General features: G+C 44.6%; 2 protein-coding genes across 2 annotated transcripts in view; one reads left to right on the forward strand and one right to left on the reverse strand.

Annotated features, from left to right (window-relative positions):
- Positions 1-5,233, forward strand: part of Nid2 (nidogen 2) — a 61,012-nt gene extending 55,779 nt beyond the window's left edge. Inside the window, exons 18-21 of the mRNA XM_040735901.1 lie at positions 1,758-1,915; positions 3,359-3,482; positions 4,367-4,479; positions 4,622-5,233. Of these exons, the coding sequence (XP_040591835.1) occupies positions 1,758-1,915; positions 3,359-3,482; positions 4,367-4,479; positions 4,622-4,632 (406 nt within the window). The 3' untranslated portion in view covers positions 4,633-5,233. The remainder of the gene's footprint in view (positions 1-1,757; positions 1,916-3,358; positions 3,483-4,366; positions 4,480-4,621) is intronic.
- Positions 5,234-5,359: 126 nt separating this feature from the next.
- Rtraf (RNA transcription, translation and transport factor) lies at positions 5,360-19,416 on the reverse strand. The gene is made up of 8 exons (XM_005083571.4): positions 19,259-19,416; positions 18,209-18,333; positions 15,737-15,836; positions 10,896-10,982; positions 9,765-9,853; positions 7,554-7,622; positions 5,840-5,888; positions 5,360-5,692 (listed from the first exon to the last, which is right to left on the reverse strand). The coding sequence occupies exons 1-8, from the start codon at positions 19,317-19,319 to the stop codon at positions 5,538-5,540; spliced, it is 735 nt and encodes a 244-aa protein (XP_005083628.1). The 5' UTR covers positions 19,320-19,416; the 3' UTR covers positions 5,360-5,537.
- Between the last annotated feature and the right edge of the window lie 2,870 nt (positions 19,417-22,286).

The following is a 22,286-nucleotide window of genomic DNA, read 5'->3' on the forward strand; positions in this document are numbered from 1 at the left end:
TCCTAGTGAAAGCGGGCACTGAACCGAACCCTCTGCCCAAGAACCGGGGCCAGACCACTGGCTGCAAATGCAAGAGGTGATTTATTGAGTACACAGGCGCCTGCGGATGCTACTGCAACTCGGGTGCAGAGCATACCGGGCTTTCAGGGAGTACAATATTTATAGAGTTTCAATGGTTACATAAGTAACAGGCATTTCATTGGCTCATCTTGGGGGCAGGGGTAGTTCCCACGGACTAAGTTTCCTGGTATTACTTTATGAAAGACCCAGGCACGCTTCAGCAATTATTATCCTGGTCCCATGACTACTATGGTGATCATAGACACAACTGGGGGCAAGGATAGTTGCCAAGGACTAGGTGTCCTGGTATTGTCATATGAAAGTTCCCAGCACGCTTCAGCAATTATTATCCGGGTCCCATGATTGCTATAGTGATCAGACACAATTGGGGGCCAGGGTAGTTGCCAAGGACTAGGTTTTCTCGTATTGTCATATGAAAGATCCCAGCACGCTTCAGCAATTATTATCCGGGTCCCATGACTGCTATAGTGATCACAGACATCCTGTTTTGAGGGTGAGATACCTGGTCTGGGTTTCTTTCATTAGGCAACGGCCTGGCCTTGCTTTTCTTTTCCTAGGGGGTCCTGGGTAGGGGTCTTTCACTAGGGCCCCTCTCCATAGTCCCTGGGGCTTAGTCTGAAAGGGCAGCAACTGAACAACTGTTCCGTCATTGTGCTCCAGCATTTAGATTCTAGAGGACACCAGGGTAAGTGCAATATGTGTAACTGAGTCTTCACAGCTTCTCGGAGGCTTAGCTGCTCATCTCCAACGAAGCCACTCAATGTTTGGATCTCAGCCTGCAAACTCTGGCTCTTCCTGCTGCCCATAAGGAGTGATGTCCACAGCAGAGGAGACTTACATTTCTCTCTGGGCTCAACTGACAAGTATCTATAGCTTTCGTGGAAGTTTTAGTATTTTGATTTTTGCAGATTTTTACAAGATACTGTTTTCTAAGTATTTTGCATGTTAGGTCAGAGTCTGTCTTGGCAGCCAGGTGTAGGACAACTAAGGGTCCCCTTCAACACCTTGGGTATTATTCCAAGAAACTCTCCCTCTATTCCTTGAATTCCACCTAGTTCCATAGTTTTTACCACGAGAGCTTCCATAGGAAATGTATTTCTTTAGATTCTAGGCCCAAGACCCTGTTCAAGATTTCAACAAATTAAGGTTTCTGGGCAACGGCATCGAGTGTCTCAGAGCAAGGATCTGGACAGTTGATATCGATGCCCCACATAGCAGCCCAAGATGACATTTATTAACTGAAGAAGGTTCTGGGTGAAGCTACACAAGTGCTGTTGGTATGTCGAGAAGCCACAACCAAGGTACTGGTCAGGATGCCATGATCAAGGCTTGGCTGAGAGGGTCCCTCTCTGAAGTCCTCACATGGACTGCTGGCAGGGTCATTAATGCCTTTGCCAGCTGTTGGGTACATGGATGTCTTCATAGGGTAGCTTGCAGTATAGAATCTAGCTTCCCCTGCAGAGCAAGACACTAAACTCAGATAACTCAAGATTAAGGCTGTAGATACCAAGAGGTCAGTGGTGGCCAGTGTAGCTATTGCATACTCTAAGCTACATGGCTATACTTTTGGGGCGTGAGGGGGTGGGTACTGGAGATTTAGTCTAGGGGCTTTTACATACTAGGTTATATCTCCAAACCCTGCATAACTGTTCATAATAATGTACATTTATCCACAGCAACTTGTACTGGACAGACTGGAATAGAGAAGCCCCTAAAATTGAAACATCATCTTTAGATGGAGAAAACAGAAGAATTCTGATCAACAAAGACATTGGATTACCCAATGGATTAACCTTTGATCCCTTCTCCAAACTGCTCTGCTGGGCAGATGCAGGTAATACCGGTGATAAGGACAACAGCGCCTTCCTCACAGCAGTGGGAGCACTATGGGGATTTGCCCATCTTTTAGATCTTTTGGTATAAATTTCTGTCAATACAGAGCATACTTACTAGATTGTAAGCTTTAAAAGAACAGTTTGCATTTTATCTGGGGTTCAGAGGGGAGCCTGACTGTGTAGCATTGCTCCCTAAGCCTGCTGTGAACACCTGGAAGTATTATCTGCTGTTGACATGTAAACGAACTGAGATTTGTCAACCTTCTGGGCTGTTATCACAGTGTAACTCTGTAAGATTTTATCATTTTGTGTGCTGTGATCCTTTGACAAGTGCTGTGAGAGAATGCCCTCCTTCAGAAATGCATTGACACCAGGGCTATCTATTTTGTGGTATGCTGTGCATTACTAGAAAAACTCAAAGACACCTTATCTCATTTTACTAAAGAAAATAAGAAAGTTCTTGAATTTTCCTGAACATGGAATTTAGACTGCTTCATAAGAAATCTGAGAACAGCTGGGTGTTGGTGGCAGATGCCTTTAATCCCAGCATTTGGGAGGCAGAGGCAGGCAAATATGTGAGTTCGAGGCCAGCCTGGTCTACAGAGTCAGCGCCAGGGCAGCCTCCAAAGCTACACAGAGAAACCCTGGAACATGGAAATTCTTTTTTTTCAAAAATTAAGTGTTTCCATATAAAAAATATCCACTACCACTTTCATTTTCATTTTTTTGTATGTAGAATTTATAAATATGTAAGTATTTTGGTCAATCTGGATGTTATGTTTTCAACTTACAAATGTAGGCTTAAAATTATAAAAATGCTTATCTTTGATGCCCCCTTGGGAAGAAAATGTAAGATTTTAATAGATTACATTTTTTCTTCCATAAAAAGATTTAAGTTTGAATCTGTACTCAAAACTAGAGCTCTGAGTCACAAGGCAAGATTTTTTTTATCATTTTTTATTTTTTTTTAATTTAAATTAGAAACAAGGTTGCGTCACATGTCAATTCCAGGTCCCTCTCCCTTTCCCTCCCCTCCTCCCACACCCTCCTACCAACCCCTCCAATATCCCCTCATTTCCCAGTGTCATTTCATCCAGGGCAGGGTCTAGACCTCCCCCAAGAGTTCAGGGTGAGAGTCCATCTTTCATTGTTGGATGGGAGTCCAAAGTCCGTGTGTATACTTGGGATGGGTACTGATCTGCTGCCCAAGGCTCAATAGATTACCTAGGCCTCCTCACTGACACCCGCATTCAGGGGGTCTTGATCAGTCCCATGCTGGATTCCCAGCCATCAGACTGGGATTCAAGAGCTAACCCACAGGGCAAGATTTACAGTTGCTAATGGACTGCTGTGGGCAGAAAATACCCACGTTTAAATCCTGCCTCTATTCTCCTTGAGGACTTTAACTGGCCCATCATTTTCCCCCTTGGCTATCTTAAAAGGAACCAAGAAACTGGAGTGTACCCTACCTGACGGAACTGGACGCCGTGTCATCCAGAATCACCTCAATTACCCCTTCAGCATCGTCAGCTACGCAGACCACTTCTACTACACAGACTGGCGGAGGTGAGCCCCACTGTGGAGCGTGCGAGGGTTCTGGAGAGCATGCTGTGTTACCGGTCTGCAGCTTTAGTCGGGAAGCCCTGTTCAGCTTTCGTCTGCCTGTCCCTCAGTAGGCACCACTCCTCCAGGTGACTTTTAAAGTCACCCTTCCACTGCACCCTCAGGCTTACTGGTGCTGCTTGCAGGAAGCATATAAGTTGAAGCATATGCTACTTAAAAAGAAGCATTTATTTACATCTGTTTAGAGAATGAGCACTTTTAAATGGTGTAAAGTTTTAAGTTGTCCTTTTTAGAAAAGGACAAGCTGGGCACGGTGATACACACCCTTAATCCCAGCCCTCAGGTGAATGCTTGGTCTGCTGAGTGCCAGGGCTACAGAGAAACCCTGTTTTGAAAAGCCAAAAAAAATAAGGAAAACATCAACTGTCTACCTTAGCCACTGAAAAATAGTTTGGCTCTGAGCTTAGAAGACTTTAAAAACAAAACAAAGTTGGGAATTTGAGTCCTTTTCCTTCTCTCCCTACAATTTTCACATGAGATCTAAGTGCTGACTCAAGACCCGCCCCCCCCCCAGGACATAGCCAAAATTGGCAGCTGATTTAACCAATAGATCTTGTGACTACAAAATGTTAAATAAAATACATTCTGCATGCTATTCCAGGGTTTTGGCTTAGAAGGCCCAGGGAGGGGACGCAGTATTTGCATTTCCTGTAAGTTCCCGGGTAATACTGGTGTAGGAGCTATGTCCAGAATCACTGATGTTAGACAAGTTGAATCAAAACTCATTTAGCTGAATTGTTTTTATGTATATAGAAAACTGTCAAATTGTTGTCTACTGGAACTTTGTCTCATGACTGAGCCGTGGCTGCCTCTCCTTCTCGTCCTAGGGATGGTGTTATATCAGTGAATAAAGACAGTGGCCACTTTACTGAGGAGTATCTCCCCGAGCAGCGCTCTCACCTCTATGGGATCACTGCAGTCTACCCCTACTGTCCAACAGGTAAGTCCAGCATCGTACATCACGATGCGTCCTTGGTCCAGCGGATGGAGGAAGGTGTGGAAGGGCTGTGGTAAGTGCCAGCACTGCCTTCCTTCCTATGTGGCGAAACTAATGAGACGTTCACTGCTGTCCTCTCCCTCAGGAAGAAAATGAACATACAGTGTATGGGAGGGTTCCAAGTCTACAAGAATCTTGACCTAAGAACAGTACTACACAGGCAAAGGCGGTGAAGAAGGACCCGGCTGTTAGGAGCTCTGGGCACACAAAATGAGATTCTCAGTGCTGTGAGACTAAGTCTATTTGTGAAGTGTATACCTCAATCATTACTACTGTATTTTTAAAAACAATGGTTTCAGAAGTTTAAAAAAGAATTTTAATCATTGCTTATTAAATCAACTTTTTGTAAACACTTATTTAAAAGACCAAATTCATTCACCAGAGAACCAACTAGAGCTTAACACACCAAATCTGATTTTTTTTGCCATGGATTCTATCTGGCATATGACTGGTAATGAAAATTGGTTCCTACAGTCCACTGAGAACCCTGGAACAGAAGATTATGCAGTTCACCAGGATGATCCAGCCTATCTATTTATACTTCCCAGCAAAAGTCCTCAGACTATTTATATTAAAGGTGCTAGAATGATCCCCTAGGTGCCTCTACAGAATCATCCACAAGTATTCCATGTAAAACACCAAAGATGTAGCAGTTGTTAAATTTTCTATGTAACTCCAATAAAATATTTTAAAGTTTTCTTGTGGCCTAATGTGTCTTCATGGCAAAGTTGTGGGTTGGGGTGACTCTCTAACCATAAAAGAGAATGCACAATAGGTATAGTAACAGGGTATATTACTTCAAAACAAAGCAAAACAAAAACCCTTTTTACTTTCTTTCCCCAACTTTATTAAAGAAAAAAAGCAGTGGTGGTAGATCTCTAGAACACGGTCAATCTCCTGGGACTCCTCCTTGAAATGTGACATCTGATTTCCAAGCACATGCCGGTGTACACGGTTCTTCGCAGCACACTGAGCAGGCGAGAAGCTAAATCCTGATGTGCTCATCTTCCAACCTTCCCCAGTCTGTGGTCTGTCTTTGGGTCAGCAATGATTGCCTGAACGGCTACTATGGCTTCATTAATTTTCGTCTGTAGCTCTCTGAGCTCTTCTATGTGCAGCAACCGCAAGATCTGAGCAGCTTCGTTAAGAACTGCATCTGTTACAAGACAAGAACACTGCATGTCTCTCTGTCTCTCTCTGCACACACAGGCATTCGTGGTTTCTGAGCTTCCAGCCCCCCACTAACACCCCAGAACAACACCGAGTCCCTCAAAATAGCTTGACTTAAAGCAAAATAACTTACCTCCTGTGTCAAAGCCAAGAATGTGTTTATCTAAAGCAACAGGTAAGCCCTTTAAAAAAAAAATGGCAAAACAAGACTATTTAGTTAAGAGTCACTCTTCTCATTTGAAACCAAAGAGCAGCTGGCCGTTCAGTTTAGGGACTGCTTCTAGTTACTTTGTTATGAACTTATTCAAATGGTTTAATTTTTCAACTCATTAGCACCTACACCTAGATATTTCAGGATGACGACACCAATCTCTACAGTCTTTACAATAACTATCTAATTCAGGAAGGCAGAAAGTCGTTGAAGATCATTAGCAGTGATTAGTTACTGCTAAGTTCTTACCTACCCCCTAACATGCTCCACCCAGGCTCTATCTGCTTTAACAGAACTAATAACAAAGATAAGACTTGTCCATTTGAATGGCTGTGTGTGTCACCTGGTACCACAGACTGGGGTCCTTTCCCCTGCCAACAGACCACCAAGGAACCACAGCCCTCAAGTATTAGTCAGGAATGGCTACCAAGACCAGTAATCTCAAGTTACAAACTGTAGCACTGAAGATGGAGCTAGATTGTACTTTGTAATAGCGGTAGAGTTCTGTTCAGCACTGTTTCGCAAACCAACGACATTTTGGTAAATGAATGACTATCATGTCAGAACAGTTTGTTGCTTGTTCTATAGTGTGGGTGAAACAGGCTGATCTTTGACCCAGTTTCCAGTGGCCAATCCTTACACCATCAAGTTAGTAAGAACCTTTAGCAGAAAGCTGAGTGTCTTTCAGAGGCCGGCACTGCACTGACTGGAATAAGCAGCCCTTCTCTACTGCTGGACTTGGCTAAGGGGTCAGAGGACGAAGGGCACTGGAGGCCTTGAGAGGGAATGGGGGTGGGGGCAGGCACAGAGCATCCATTTCAACATCTGTAGTAAGACAGGACCATTACTGGCAGCTGCAGCAGCTCCTCTACACTGTAGCTTTGGGGAGATTCCATTTTTCTTTTCCTTTTTTTGAGAGGGTCTTACTATGTAGTCTGGACTTGAAGTCACAAAGATCTTTTGTCTCCCTAGTACTAGAATTAAGTTACACCTCTATACCTGGCATTATCAGGAGTATCTGAACTAGTGGCAAGGTTAAAAATATTCCAGTAGCATTCTTCAAGGGGGAGGTAGTCATGGTACACTGAACAAAATGAGATAAATTACAAAGACCTGCAGTGTGAAGATGGGACCTAGTCTTAACACGACAGTAGTGTGTCCTGCCTTTTCTACCACGCATCAAAACAATCCAATACTTCCACAAGGCTAAATCCTTTTTCCACTGAATGGATAACTGAGATTTTCTAGAAAGTGAAATGTGGACAGACATGCAATTCACTGCTCACCCATCTGTCTGAACCTCAGTCAGTGAATAGACTAAATTTGCTTAAGAATCAAATGAATTCACACATAAGCCAGCCATCCTTTCTCCTGTTGCAGCAGAATGAGTATCTTTTTTTTCGGGACAGGGTTTCTCTGTGTAGCTCTGGCTATCCTGGAGCTTGCTCCGTAGACCAGGCTGGTCTCGAACTCAGAGAGATCTACCTGACTCTACCTCCCACACGCTAGGATTAAAGGTATGTGCCACCATGCCTGGCCCAGAATGTGTTGCCTTAGGAAAAGGCTAAATTTGAATGCACCGCACTACCAGAAGGGATTTCCATTAGCTGGCTTAGACTTTTAGAAACACACGCACCTCTTTTGTCTGATTGGCTTTAGCAACTGCATCCTGTGTCAGACGCTCCTGAACCAAAATTCGAATTGCCTAGGAGACCAAAAAACACCATGCTTACTCTTTTCCCAGACGACGAGTACATAAATGCCCACCCCTGGCCCAATGCTGGGATTGGACCCAAGCTCTAACGCGCACCTCGCAACCACTCTGCCTCTGAGCTACGTCAGCCCTTACTATGCTGACACGGGCCTGGCAAAACTAAGACACCTTCTATAGTGCCAGGACTATGTGAATGCCTAACAAGGTAAGTACGAATCTAGACTAGGACTTCACAAAACTTTTGTTACAGCAAAGTTTGGCAAAAGTACTCCAAATACTCTTGCATTATCGGTTTCTCTTCTCCCTTAGTTTATGACTAAAGCTGATGTGACCACTGGGGGAATGTCCCAAGGAAATTGCATACTGATTAAGCAAAGAATAAAACTTTAAAACAGCCAAATTTAACTAGCAACAACCTGATGTCTTTGGCATCCAAGCTGGGCTGAGAAAATCCATTCGGACTCAACATGAATATTCTATTAAGTTAAGAACACTACCTTCCTTGTTGAACTGCCCATATAACCCATATAATTCTACTAAGTAGGATAAATTAATCCTTCTGGGTAGAGGAAAATTAGTTTCCTATGAAGTGCTTTATAGTGAACTTCACCCTCGAGGTCTTAGAGCTTTCCATCTCCCACAACAGCAGCCATCTAACAGTGTCTAGATCTACCGTCTGCACCACCTCCCCACCCCCCACCCCCCACCCCCGTCCACTCCACTGCATGTTCACAGCAGAACTGCATGGAATGGTTTCCTCTCAAAAACAATGCTCTTTTAGGTAGCTCTGTTTCTCCATGTGGGGTTTAGAAGGTGAAGATACTGAGGGCAAGGTCGTTTGTTTCCTAAAGAGGTTTGGCTGTGTCTAAATTCACCATTAGCGACTGGCGTTTCCCTCCTCAACCACACGCTTCTCACTTGGCTGGACAGAGGTGGCTCCACGACTGTCTGTGTCCTAAATGCTCGTCACCTTCTTCTAGGTCTTAGTTTCTTAAGGAAACTTGTTCTTTTGGTGTGTGCATGTTCACGTGTACCTGTACATACGGGTGTGCATGCACACGTGTGGAAATTGAAGGCTGGTGCTGGGTGACTGCCAGTTGCTCCTGACCTTTTGTCAGACTAACCTTTCTCTCCTACATCGTCTGTATATAAGGACTAACCTTTCTCTCCTACAGTCTGTATATAGAGACTAACCTTTCTCTCCTACATCGTCTGTATATAAGGACTAACCTTTCTCTCCTACAGTCTGTATATAGAGACTAACCTTTCTTACTACATCGTCTGTATATAAGGACTAACCTTTCTCTAGTACATCATCTGTATATAAGGACTAACCTTTCTCTCCTACAGTCTGTATATAAGGACTAACCTTTCTCTCCTACATCGTCTGTATATAAGGACTAACCTTTCTCTCCTACAGTCTGTATATAAGGACTAACCTTTCTTACTACATCGTCTGTATATAAGGACTAACCTTTCTCTAGTACATCATCTGTATATAAGGACTAACCTTTCTCTCCTACAGTCTGTATATAAGGACTAACCTTTCTCTCCTACATCGTCTGTATATAAGGACTAACCTTTCTCTCCTACAGTCTGTATATAGAGACTAACCTTTCTTACTACATCGTCTGTATATAAGGACTAACCTTTCTCTCCTACAGTCTGTCTATAAAGGCAATGGTCTGAGACGGCTCCCACTGACTTGGCTTGACTGGCTGGCCAGCATGCCCTGGTGTCCACCGGTCTCTGTGTGCTTGTTTCTCACTGGTGCTGACTTCTAAACTCGCCCTTAGGCTTCCGTGATGAGCACTCACCAACCCAGCCAGCACCCTAGGCCCCAGTTTTTTGTTTTCTTGATTTGATTTTAGTATTTCTCAGCCTAATTATTAATAGGGTTGAGTGATATTTTATTTCTGCAAAGTCAAAGCTGTGTGCACAAAGTTAATGCTTGGATACCAGCTTACTGATGGCAATGTGAAAACATAAATTAACGAGGTGTGCTCTAGGACTCACATGCCCCTGAATGTCCCTTTATCAGCCCACCACAAATAGGTAAATTAGACAGCATATAGAAAAGTGAAGATTCTTCTCCATATGCAGTTTCTGTCAAGAATAAAGTGGGCCACTTACCTTAAGCATTACCAAGTAATCGTCATGACGCTGAATCTGAAGGAGGTTAGCCAGAGCCATGACACCAGCCTTAAAATCTGGATTATTTACTAGAAAAGATTAAAAATGAGTAAGCAAAACTTTCAGAGTTCTGCAAACATCATACTTACTTATCTGGACATGTGAACTTACAAAAGCACCAACTTTGTGGGACTATCTCCAGTCCTTGTGCTGCTTTTGAGGAAAGCCAAAAGCCATGCCCCACCCATGCCCCAGCACACCGACAGTTAGGACAATGGGGGAGGTCTCCTAACCAGCCTCACCACCCATCAAGCAAGTTCACAGATGACTAATTTAACCCTGAGTCTGCCCCGAGTGGTCTGTAAGGCCCAGTTACAGACACTTTTAATTAATGCTTCCTCTCAAAGAGATTAATTTTAATACAGATGTCCTCAACAGATAGTTTTCCCCATGCTTTTCTGTGCTCAGTGGCTCTGAGTGTGCACGGAGCTCAGTCAGTCTCTAGGATAACTCATGTTGAGGGTCACGTGACTCGGTTGATGAAAGCATATTTAACACACCACACTCTAGGTAATTTTTATAATTCCACTTTCAAAGGGAATTTTAAAAGTGCACCTGGGCCGGGCATTGGTGGCGCACACCTTTAATCCCAGCACTCGGGAGGCAGAGGCAGGTGGATCTCTGTGAGTTTGAGACCAGCCTGGTCTACCGAGCGAGTTCCAGGACAGCCTCCAAAACAATACAGAGAAACCCTGTCTTGAAAAAAACAAAAACAAAAACAAACAAAAAAAAAAATGCACCTGGACTTAAAATAACGAAAATTTTATCATTTGTCACTACATTAAAATAATAAATTATACAGCCAGGAAGGTGACCAATGACTGGTATGATGAATAAGACATCAAAATTCAAATTACTTGGAGCAAAAGGCCACCGGCATTTTTAACACTCAATGGTGAGGGGTGGGGGAGAGAGAAGCATACTGAAACTGACAGTAAAATACCAGAGAGAACCGGAGAGAACACAGTCAGTGCCATTCAATGCAAGCATTACTAAGTCACACCAGCCCTCAGTCTACAAGGAGACAGCATTTACAAAACAAGACTGTCGCCTGTGCCATCACACACTCACCGTCCAGGTTGATCAATGGCTCAGCATTTTTTGCTGCGTTGTCAGTATTTTTCTGGTTATCAGGAACTAAGTCCTTGTATTTTTCAGCTAAAAAACAAAAAACAAACAAAAAAGCAACCAAGCAACTTAAGGTTAAAATAAGTATTATTTACTGAATTTAGCTGAGCCATTGTGACAATCATTCAAAATTATACTTTTCTACACAAAAACTAAAAAAAGATAAGTAACTTTATGATTAAGTTGAAATGCTTGCTTACTGGAAACACTTGACACAAGTTTCTTCTCATTAATGTTTCTGAGCTAAGGCTGGCCCTGAAGTCTAACCCTACTGCCCCTACCTCCTAGATGCTTGGATTACAGGCATAAACTTCCCTAAATATATTTCAGCGTCTAAAGTTTAGGAAATAAAGTCTTTCATACCTTGCTCTTAAATTTGGGAGAGAACAGACATGGACAAACGGACACTCGCGGCCCTCGCACACACTATACCCATGACCACACACACACACACACACACTATACCCATGACCACACACACACTATACCCATGACCCCACACATTATACCCATGACCCCCCACACACACTATACCCATGACCCCCACACACACACTATACCCATGACCCCCCACACACACTATACCCATGACCCCCCCCACACACACTATACCCATGACCCCACACACACACTATACCCATGACCCCCCCACACACACTATACCCATGACCCCCTACACACACTATACCCATGACCCCACACACACACTATACCCATGACCCCACACACACACACTATACCCATGACCCCCCACACTATACCCATGACCCCCCACACACTATACCCATGACCCCCACACACACTATACCCATGACCCCACACACACACTATACCCATGACCCCCCCACACACTATACCCATGAGCCCACACACACTATACCCATGACCACACACACACACTATACCCATGACCACACACACACACTATACCCATGACCCCCCCACACACACTATACCCATGACCACACACACACACTATACCCATGACCCCCTACACACTATACCCATGACCCCCTACACACACTATACCCATGACCCCCCCACACACACTATACCCATGACCCCACCCCACACTATACCCATGACCCCCCCACACTATACCCATGACCCCCCCACACACACTATACCCATGACCCCCCACACTATACCCATGACCCCCCCCACACACACTATACCCATGACCCCCACACACACACTATACCCATGACCCCACACACACACTATACCCATGACCCCACACACACACACTATACCCATGACCCCCCCCACACACACACTATACCCATGACCCCACACACACACACTATACCCATGACCCCCCCACACACACACACTATACCCATGACCCCACACACACACACTATACCCATGACCCCACACACACACACTATACCCATGACCCCCCCCACACACACTATACCCATGACCCCCCACACACACACTATACCCACGACCCCCCCCACACACTATACCCATGACCCCCTACACACACTATACCCATGACCCCCCCCCACACTATACCCATGACCCCCCCACACACTATACCCATGACCCCACACACACACACACTATACCCATGACCCCCCACACTATACCCATGACCCCCACACACACTATACCCATGACCCCACACACACACACTATACCCATGACCCCCCACACACACTATACCCATGACCCCCCACACACACACTATACCCATGACCCCCTACACACACACTATACCCATGACCCCCCCACACACTATACCCATGACCCCCTACACACACTATACCCATGACCCCCACACACACTATACCCATGACCCCACACACACACACTATACCCATGACCCCCCACACACTATACCCATGACCCCACACACACACACTATACCCATGACCCCCACACTATACCCATGACCCCCACACACACTATACCCATGACCCCCACACTATACCCATGACCCCCACACACACTATACCCATGACCCCCCACACACACACTATACCCATGACCCCCCCACACTATACCCATGACCCCACACACACACACTATACCCATGACCACACACACACACACTATACCCATGACCCCCCCACACACTATACCCATGACCCCCACACACACTATACCCATGACCCCACACACACACACTATACCAATGACCCCCCCCACACACTATACCCATGACCCCACACACACTATACCCATGACCCCCTACACACACTATACCCATGACCCCACACACACACACTATACCCATGACCCCTACACACACTATACCCATGACCCCACACACACACACTATACCCATGACCCGTACACACACTATACCCATGACCCCACACACACACACTATACCCATGACCCCCCACACACACACACTATACCCATGACTCCACACACTATACCCATGACCCCCTACACACACTATACCCATGACCCCACACACACACTATACCCATGACCCCACACACACACTATACCCATGACCCCAGTTACAGAGGCCAAGCAGAAGGGTCACAAGTTGCAGGCCTAACTGAACTACAAATCAAATTCAGTGACACTAGGCAACCGGGCAAAAACCTGTCTCAAGTTTTAAAACAGAAAGTAAGTTTTCCCCCAAACCTTTTCAATACCTAAAATACTGCTTTCAAACCAAAACTCAAAACCACTTAAAATGTAGTATCATAATTTTTTTTTTTTTTTTTGGTTTTACGAGACAGGGTTTCTCTGTATTGTTTTGGAGGCTGTCGGTCCAGCCAGGCCTCGAACTCACAGAGATCCGCCTGCCTCTGCCTCCCGAGTGCTGGGATTAAAGGAGTGCGCCACCACCACCCGGCTAGTATCATAAATTTAAATTGTATCATGGAAATTAAAAATCTGAAGGCATTTTGTTTCCACTTCACAAATATTTAAAACAAGTAACAAACTTATTGCTAAAAATGGCTTCTCAGATCTTAGTATTCTTTGGTACTATTACAATTTTCCTATGAATACAAACTTTAAAAAGTAGTAAAATTTAAACCATCTTAGTCACTTTGATTGGCATGTGATTGAAAAGGTTTTTAGTAACGGCAGGACACACACAAAAAAAATCTACAATAATTTCAACAGTTGAAGTAGTTTAAAGTCAAGAACATCAGCACCTCCTGCTGGTGAAGGCCAGCACTGCTGCCTGAGCCATCTAGAAGTCTCTGCTCCTGCAATGCTGAAACTGTAGTTTAGATGTTTAATACACTTTTGATACTATCTATCTTTCAGCTTTTCTTTTTCCAACACAAAAATACCGTTATTTCATACACAAGTTTTTATTGAGCTCACACTATTTGAGAAATGAGTGCATATGCTAATCAATTGTGGGAGCACAGCACAGGCCACCAACACTGAGGGCCAGCACAAACCAGAGCGAATGCAGTGAGGATCAGCTTTGATAAGGTCCACGATCCCAGGATACTCAACTGCAAATGCCCTCCCACAGAAAACCTCTAAAGGCCCTGAACATTAGCAAGATTGAGGGCGCAAGGCTTATAGTCATATTTATTCCACAATGGGAAGAAACCACAGGGTTGTTTTGTATTTTCAAATAAAACTAAAAGGGGGGAGGGTGTGTGCGTGTAAAATGATAATGATTGAGAAGATGTAACCAGAGCTGTTTCTGAGAAAGAAGCTGCATTCTACAATCAGTTAGTGGACCATGCAGCTGAGAACAGAAGGCAGAACCACTGGGACACTAGCTAACAAGATAAAATCAGAGCTTGACAAGAAGCTGAAGCAGGGTGACAGCAGCGGACAGGGTGATGCAACGGAAAAAGACTAATGGTAACAGGATGGGAGGGGACGAGAAGCTAAACAGCAGACAGGTTTCATAGCAAACTGCCAAGGAACTGAAACGACAGTGCCACGAGGAAAAACAGGCTGCAAAGCGGAGATGTCTAATGACAGGCAACAAGTGTAATGAAAAGCTGCTTTCCTCTTGGCACCCACACTCAAAAGCTTCCAACAGTAGAAGGACGTGGAGACAGCAAGACTAACATAACCCACACCTGTTGGCCCACGCTGTCTGAATGTGCACTGCCATTACACACACTAGCATGTTTTTCTCCTGTGAAACAGCTGCTGCAACCAGTACTCCAAACCCCATGGGTATCAAAGGCTAAGGTGCAGACAGTGGAAGCTGACAAATTAATCAAAATCATGTTTCTTTGTTTAGGTGTTCAACTAACCTTTTTCTGAAATTAATTTCCAAATTCTAAAAGAAAAATGTTAGCATAAAGACAAAATAAAGCACGTTCCACTTCTTGTGATAAAAATAAATCAAGGCCGGGCGTTGGTGGCGCATGCCTTTAATCCCAGCACTTGGGAGGCAGAGGCAGGCGGATCTCTGTGAGTTCGAGGCCAGCCTGGTCTACAAGAGCTAGTTCCAGGACAGCCTCCAAAGCCACAGAGAAACCCTGTCTCGAAAAACCAAAATAAATAAATAAATAAATAAATCGAAAGTAAAATGTAAGACAATGAAGTGTTCCTACAACCTTCTTTCTCATTTTATACCATCCACTAAACATGGGCTGGCAAGGTGGCTCAGCAGTTAGGATCACTGTCCGAGTACCTGGGTTTGCTCCCCAGTAACCACATGGCAGCTCATAGCTATTTGGGAAACTCTAGTTCCAGGAGCTCTGATGTCCTCTTCTGGCCTCCACAGACACCAGGATGTATATACGATACACATACAACTAAAAACATAAGTCTTTTTAAAAGCCCCACAAGCCCACTCCCACACTCACATTCCCCACAAAACATACCATTATCTCCATATTCAAGTCTAACAGCTAAACCGAGAAGCCAGTCAATTGCTTCTTGCCGCTCCTGAATCTTGAAAGGACAGTTTACATCTTTGAGATACTGTAAAGAGAAGGGCAAAGACATCTTTCACTGTCATATAGCCACAGAACTGCAGAACAGCAGACCTGACAGAGGTTTCAGTTTGGATCTTTAAGAATTTCTTACAGCATTTGTATTATTAACGTTTTGAGATAGTGTAGTCCAGACTGGCCTTGGATCCCAGATATAGAAGCCTGGCTTCAAATCCCGATTCCTTCCTCCACCTCCCAGGTACCAGGACTACAGTGCACATCACCACATCTATCATTATTGAACCTCTGACATCATTATACAGCTCGGGAGATGAAAACAAGAATATCATTTTAAGTTAAATAATGAAACATTCCTTTTTAAAAATGTCTGTATTGTTGGGTGGTGATGGTGTACGCCTTTAATCCCAGCACTCAGGAGGCAGAGGCAGGTGGATCTCTGTGAGTTCAAGACCAGCCTGGTCTACATGAGCGACTGCCAGGCCAGCCTCCAAAACCACAGAGAAACCCCGTCTCGAAAAACCTGGAAGAGTCCAGGAAGGACAGCTAGACTCAAGAATAACCTCATTTAGATGAGGAACCTGCAGTCTAGAGAAATCTGACACTCAGCAGTGGCTACACAACTTAGATCTGGGACCAGAACCTTAGCTTTAATTCCAGATCCCAGTGCACAGGGCAGCTAGATAAAATGATAAAGTTCTTTAATAGGACAGACAATTCAGTCAGTTATTGGAACTTTAACTTTCATATATAAATGTCACAAATGCTTAATAGAGCAAGCCATGGAACATGGGTGCCAACTATAGCCAAGCATTTTAGGCCCACTAGAGGATCCTTTAGTCTCCCAACAGCTGAAAGTACATTCTAGCAACAAAGTTTTCCATCAAAATCCTCAGTGATAATTTATGAATTGATATTTTTTGTCACAATTCATGTTCTAATCAAAGATTTTATTCCTTTAATAAACAAAGTAAATCTCATTCACAAGATGTGGCCATGATCAAAAAACACTTGTCATAGTAGGGTTAGATGGTGACGCAAGCCTTCAATCCCAGCACTCAGGAGGCAGAGGCAGGCGGATCTCTCTGAGTTTGAGGCCTGGTCTACAAAGAGTTCCAGAACAGCAGGGGCAGAGAAAAGCACTGTCTTGAAAAATGAAAAAGCCAACACACACACACACACACACAAACTTGTCAGTACTAAAATATTTTAAAAATACAATTTACAACTTAAAATCTAGAGCTTATCACCAGGTAGATGTTTGCAAATATGTCTTAAACAGGGACATTCCTGATAGTATTTGGGTGGATTATGGTTTATCTTTATTTTACTACTAGTCTGAGTCTTTTATACAATTACCTTTACTCTCTGCATACTTCCCATCATTTGTACCTTTTACATGAAGGAACAGCCACTGCGGTCAAGTGAACAAACAGAAAACACTAGTATTGCATTTTAAAATCTTAAAAAGCCCACTGAAAATTGAAAAAAGTTTAAGGGTAAGCAAAAATAAACCAGAAGTAAAGATGGTGGCAATAAGCATGCTGGCCTTGCTATGGGTGACCTCTGTGGGCACAGGCAGATCGGGTACACGGCTCATCAACAACACAAGGACACAGGGGCCACCGTCACTCCCTTTCACTGACAACATCATAATGACCAGATTTTTATAGTTCTAGAAACAACTCTTTCTGAAAAATATCACAATTAAAATAAATCAATGGGAAATGTAATTCTAGTCACAAAAACATCCAGAGCTTTTCAGAACCATTTCTATCTAATACAGGGACAAAGAATAGACATGCCAGTTTCAAGTGCCCAGGTTAGTCGATTACATCTTTTAATAGGAGTACTCTCACTGTCTCGATGAGAATGGCCTCCATAAGCTCGTGCATTTGAACGCTTGGTCCACGGTTGGTGGAACTGGTTTGGGAAAGATTAAGAGGATTAGACCACATCTTGCTGTAGCATGTATGTTACTGGGGGTAGGCTTTAAAGTTCAAAAGCCACCCTACCTCAATTCCCAGGTTGCTCTGTCTCCTCCTATCAAGGTTGCTCTGTCTCCTCCTATCTAAGGCAGCGCCTGCCTGCCTGCCTGCCGCCAAGTTCCCATATGACAGCCGCGGGCTCATCCTCTGTAACTGTAGGCAAGTCCCCAAATAAATGTTTTCTTTTATAAGTTTTCTCAGTCACGGTGTCTCTTTATAGCAACAGAAAAGTAACTAGGACAAGACCTCAAAAGCATATTCTTGCATTTTTTGTGTCTTAACGTAACTCCGGCTCCAGGAGCTCTGATGTACTCTTCTGGTCTCTGTGGACGCTCCACAACACAAACACATGCATAACAACTATAGCAGGCAGCCCTATTAAGGAATGTCGTGTCATTTAGAAAATGAGGTTTACCTTCTCAAAGAACTTGGGCCAGTCACTGCTGTGGATGTTTCTCAAGTTACCTCTGTCTTCAATCTTGTAGTGTCTGATTTTCTGGTCTTCCAGCCAAACAATAAAGTTTCTAAATTCGGTTTCATCTGCAACAAAAACATGCACATATCAAGTCACTAGATCTGGTGATCCTCTGTGGCTTTCCTACCTGCAAACACTAAGCTAAACTGACCTCCACCCCCAACCAAGAGAAGTAAGCAAGAGTTCAAAGCTCAGCCTCTCTGGGGCCACAGATCCACTCTGGGTGGACCTCAGAAATCGGGATACGCTCTCTAACTTCAGATTCTTCGGATAAAAGACGAGGGTAATGATGGGACTTACTGCGTGGGGTTGTTTTGAGTATTCAATGAACAAAAACATGCATGAGACAGTGTACTTCGGTTGGTTGACAGCATAAGGGGTATTGGACAGGTAAAAGCTTGGAAGCAAGAGTATAATTAACAAGAAATAAACTATCAGAACACCCTCAACGCGAATATTTAAAACTGAAAGCTGGGGGAGAGAGTGTACTGTTACCAGGATGCATTTGCTTCCTTAGATTTTCCCCCAAAATACTCAGCAGAGGTCCTCATTTACACGTCAGAGAACTGAGGCTCGAACCCTGATTTCGGATCTACCACCACCCACCACCCCAAGTTAAAAAAAAAAAAAAAAAAAGATAGCCCGTGATAGCCTCCTGAGTTCAAACGCCGCTGCCCCGCTTGGAAACGGCCTCCCACCTGTACGTCCTGAGGCCCTGGCGCCCCCACACTCCCGGTCCCGCGGGACTTCAAAACCAAGCGTTTCCCGCGGGACCGTTCCAGCCCCTGGCAGCCGGCCACCAACTTTCTGCGCGCCCCGGAGGCCTCCCCGGGCCCCGTCCCTGCCCCGCTGCCCCAGCAGGTGCCCGCCGAGCCGCCCCGGGGCCGGGAAGCGTGCGGCGGGCGGCGGGGTAGCGGCCGCCGGGTCGCCCTGTCCTGGTGCGGGCGGGCTGGGGAGGAGTCGTCGCCCGGCGCCGCGGTCGCCGCCCACCTTTGCAGTTGAAGCCTGCGGGGTTGTGGTAGTCCAGGGCCGTGAGCTTGCGTCGGAACATGGTCCCCGCTGCTCGCGCTGGCCGCCCGGGCCTCCGCCGGGACAGGAAAAAAAGAGGAGAGGCGGGCGGCGCAGGCACCGGCGACGCGGCGAGGGGGCGGGGCGGCGCCCGACGCTCCGGACGGACGGCGGCCGGCGCCAATCGCGGCTTAGGGACTCCCGAGGCCCGCAAGCGCCCGCCAATCAGCGCTGCGGCTGAGAAGGCGGGGCCACGTCGGGGCACGTCGACGCTCAAATAAACTTTATTGTCAGCTTCCTAGTTGTACAATGGAGCGAAAGCGAGACGGGAGCGAGCGGCGCTTCTTGGTCTAACTCCTTTTCTTGTTACAGGAGGCAAAAATCAAAGCTAAGAGGCCAACAAGAAATGGTGTCTTTAGGCTTTCTGCGATCGTTTATGGCTCTCATTGGCTCAGAGTTGCCGCTTAATATTTTGAGCGTATTAATTAATTGCTCCTCTTTGAACGCCGATAAGGCAAAAGCCGAAAAGAAAGGACGTCTTCCGGACTAGTTGGAGTGATGCACAGATAGCATACAACCCCAGTGCCACCACAGCAAAGTCAGACATCAGAAACCGGCCTCCCCTTCCCCTAGACTCTCAGCCACTGCCCCCAGTAGGCCATTTATCTCCTGCCGTCCTTTATATCCTCTTCAGTCTCACGGCTATGACCTCAAATCAAGCCCACGTCACTTTCACTGACTTTAATTACCTCACTGATTGCCTAGAGCCGGTTTTGCCTTTTCTTTTTTCTTTTCTCTTATGTGTATTGGTGTTTTGCCTGAATGAATGTCTGATTCCCTGGCTCTGGAGTCACAAACAGCCTTCCTGATTATTTCTTCACTCTGCAATAGGACTGATTGTCTAAAATGCTCGTTTAAAACTTTCTGTTTTTATCAGAGCTATCAGTGGTTGAAGTCTGAGCTGGGTGTTTCTTGGCCTCTTATCTAAAGAACTGGAAATAGGGTTCACACAAATTTGCAAAAGCAAGATAGGTCTTTTTGTTTGGTTTTTTGTTTGTTTTTGTTTTTTGTTTTTTGAGCAAAGCTACAGTGCCGCTTACAGAGGGACAGCAGACCACATGAGTGAGCGTACCAAGGGTCTCAGGCTACAGCCTGGGTCTCTGGTTTCACTGGGTCCAAAGGAGAGAGGGACTGGTTACTATATAGATGATTCTTTATTTTAATTGATAGGTTAGGTTATATAATCATTTCTCTACTGCTCATGTCCCTTCCCACAATGCATCTGGTTTTAATTATATGCACAGACATGAAATAGTAAATAGTAGATGCCCCTTAAAGGGTTATTAGAGGGCATAGTTTTCCCTTCCCTGTGCCTGTACCCCAAACCAGGCTGGCTTGGCTCTTCTAATCTTTATACCCCATATATTTGGAAAATACTGGAGTAGAAATGGTTTGAGTGTGATTGTTACAAAGGGTGAAAAAACATTATTTACAGATGGAAGTACATATAGCTGGATGTATGCTAGGTGAATTGTTTGGAGAGAGTATGCATGTGTGGGGTGTGTATGTGAGTGTGTGTGCATGTATGTGCTGTGTTACATGCAAGTGGAGGAACAAGGCTGCCAAGTGCATTATTGTAAGAGGGATATGTGCATTATTGTAAGAGGGATATGTGCATTATTGTAAGGGGGATATGCGCATTATTGTAAGGGGGATATGTGCATTATTGTAAGGGGGATATGCGCATTATTGTAAGGGGGATATGTGCATTATTGTAAGGGTATATGTGCATTATTGTAAGAGGGATATGTGCATTATTGTAAGGGGGATATGTGCATTATTGTAAGGGGGATATGTGCATTATTGTAAGGGGGATATGTGCATTATTGTAAGAGGGATATGTGCATTATTGTAAGGGGGATATGCGCATTATTGTAAGGGGGATATGTGCATTATTGTAAAGGGGATATGGACATTATTGTAAGAGGGGTATGTGCATTATTGTAAGGGGGATATGTGCATTATTGTAAGGGGGATATGTGCATTATTGTAAGAGGGATATGTGCATTATTGTAAGGGGGATATGTGCATTATTGTAAGAGGGATATGCACATTATTGTAAGGGGGATATGTACATTATTGTAAAGGGGATATGGACATTATTGTAAGAGGGGTATGTGCATTATTGTAAGAGGGATATGTGCATTATTGTAAGAGGGGTATGTGCATTATTGTAAGGGGGATATGTGCATTATTGTAAGGGGGATATGTGCATTACTGTAAGGGGGATATGTGCATTATTGTAAGAGGGGTATGTGCATTATTGTAAGGAGGATATGTGCATTATTGTAAGAGGGATATGTGCATAGCCCCAAAACCAAATTGGGGTGCTAAGATAAACTCTCCTATGCTTGCCTGCCTAAGTAGTCACCCATTGTGTTCTGGAGATAATTAAGTGTTCTTGCTAAATTTAAGATCCTTCTAATCCTAGCTGCAAATTGTTTTTCCAACACTGGAGAGCAGTGATAGTCTGACTGTACTTTGATTCAGTTGAAAAAGCAGAGAGAGAGACAGAGACAGAGAGAAACATATTAACTGTGGCTTAAAGATAGTGAGGGTCCATCTGCAGTCAAAATGATAACTTATGTTGCTGGAAGAGGATGTACAAAGGCAAAAAATGAACAACGATGGGGATGAAAGGGGAAGACACAGAAGCTGGAGGAAGACAGCGACAGCTGGCTGGCTGTGGACAAAGGCAGGGGCTTGAACAAGAGAAGCCGTTCATGGCAGGTTGAGGGGTGCCATTGAACCTTTTGGGGCTAAGCCAACTATACATCTCACCTTAGTTCAGAAGTGGATAATTTAACACTGTTGCATCTGTGGGGCTGTTGTTTCTAATTTCAAGAAGTTTAACTGTAATAATAAACACAGATAAGTAAATAAGTGCCTCTTATCTAGAGTCAGAAAGTGATGAGTAAATAATGAGAAGTCTCAGGTATGCCGTAAGACC

The sequence above is a fragment of the Mesocricetus auratus genome, unplaced genomic scaffold (assembly GCF_017639785.1).
Source record: "Mesocricetus auratus isolate SY011 unplaced genomic scaffold, BCM_Maur_2.0 Super-Scaffold_100053, whole genome shotgun sequence".
Taxonomy (NCBI): Eukaryota; Metazoa; Chordata; class Mammalia; order Rodentia; family Cricetidae; genus Mesocricetus; species Mesocricetus auratus.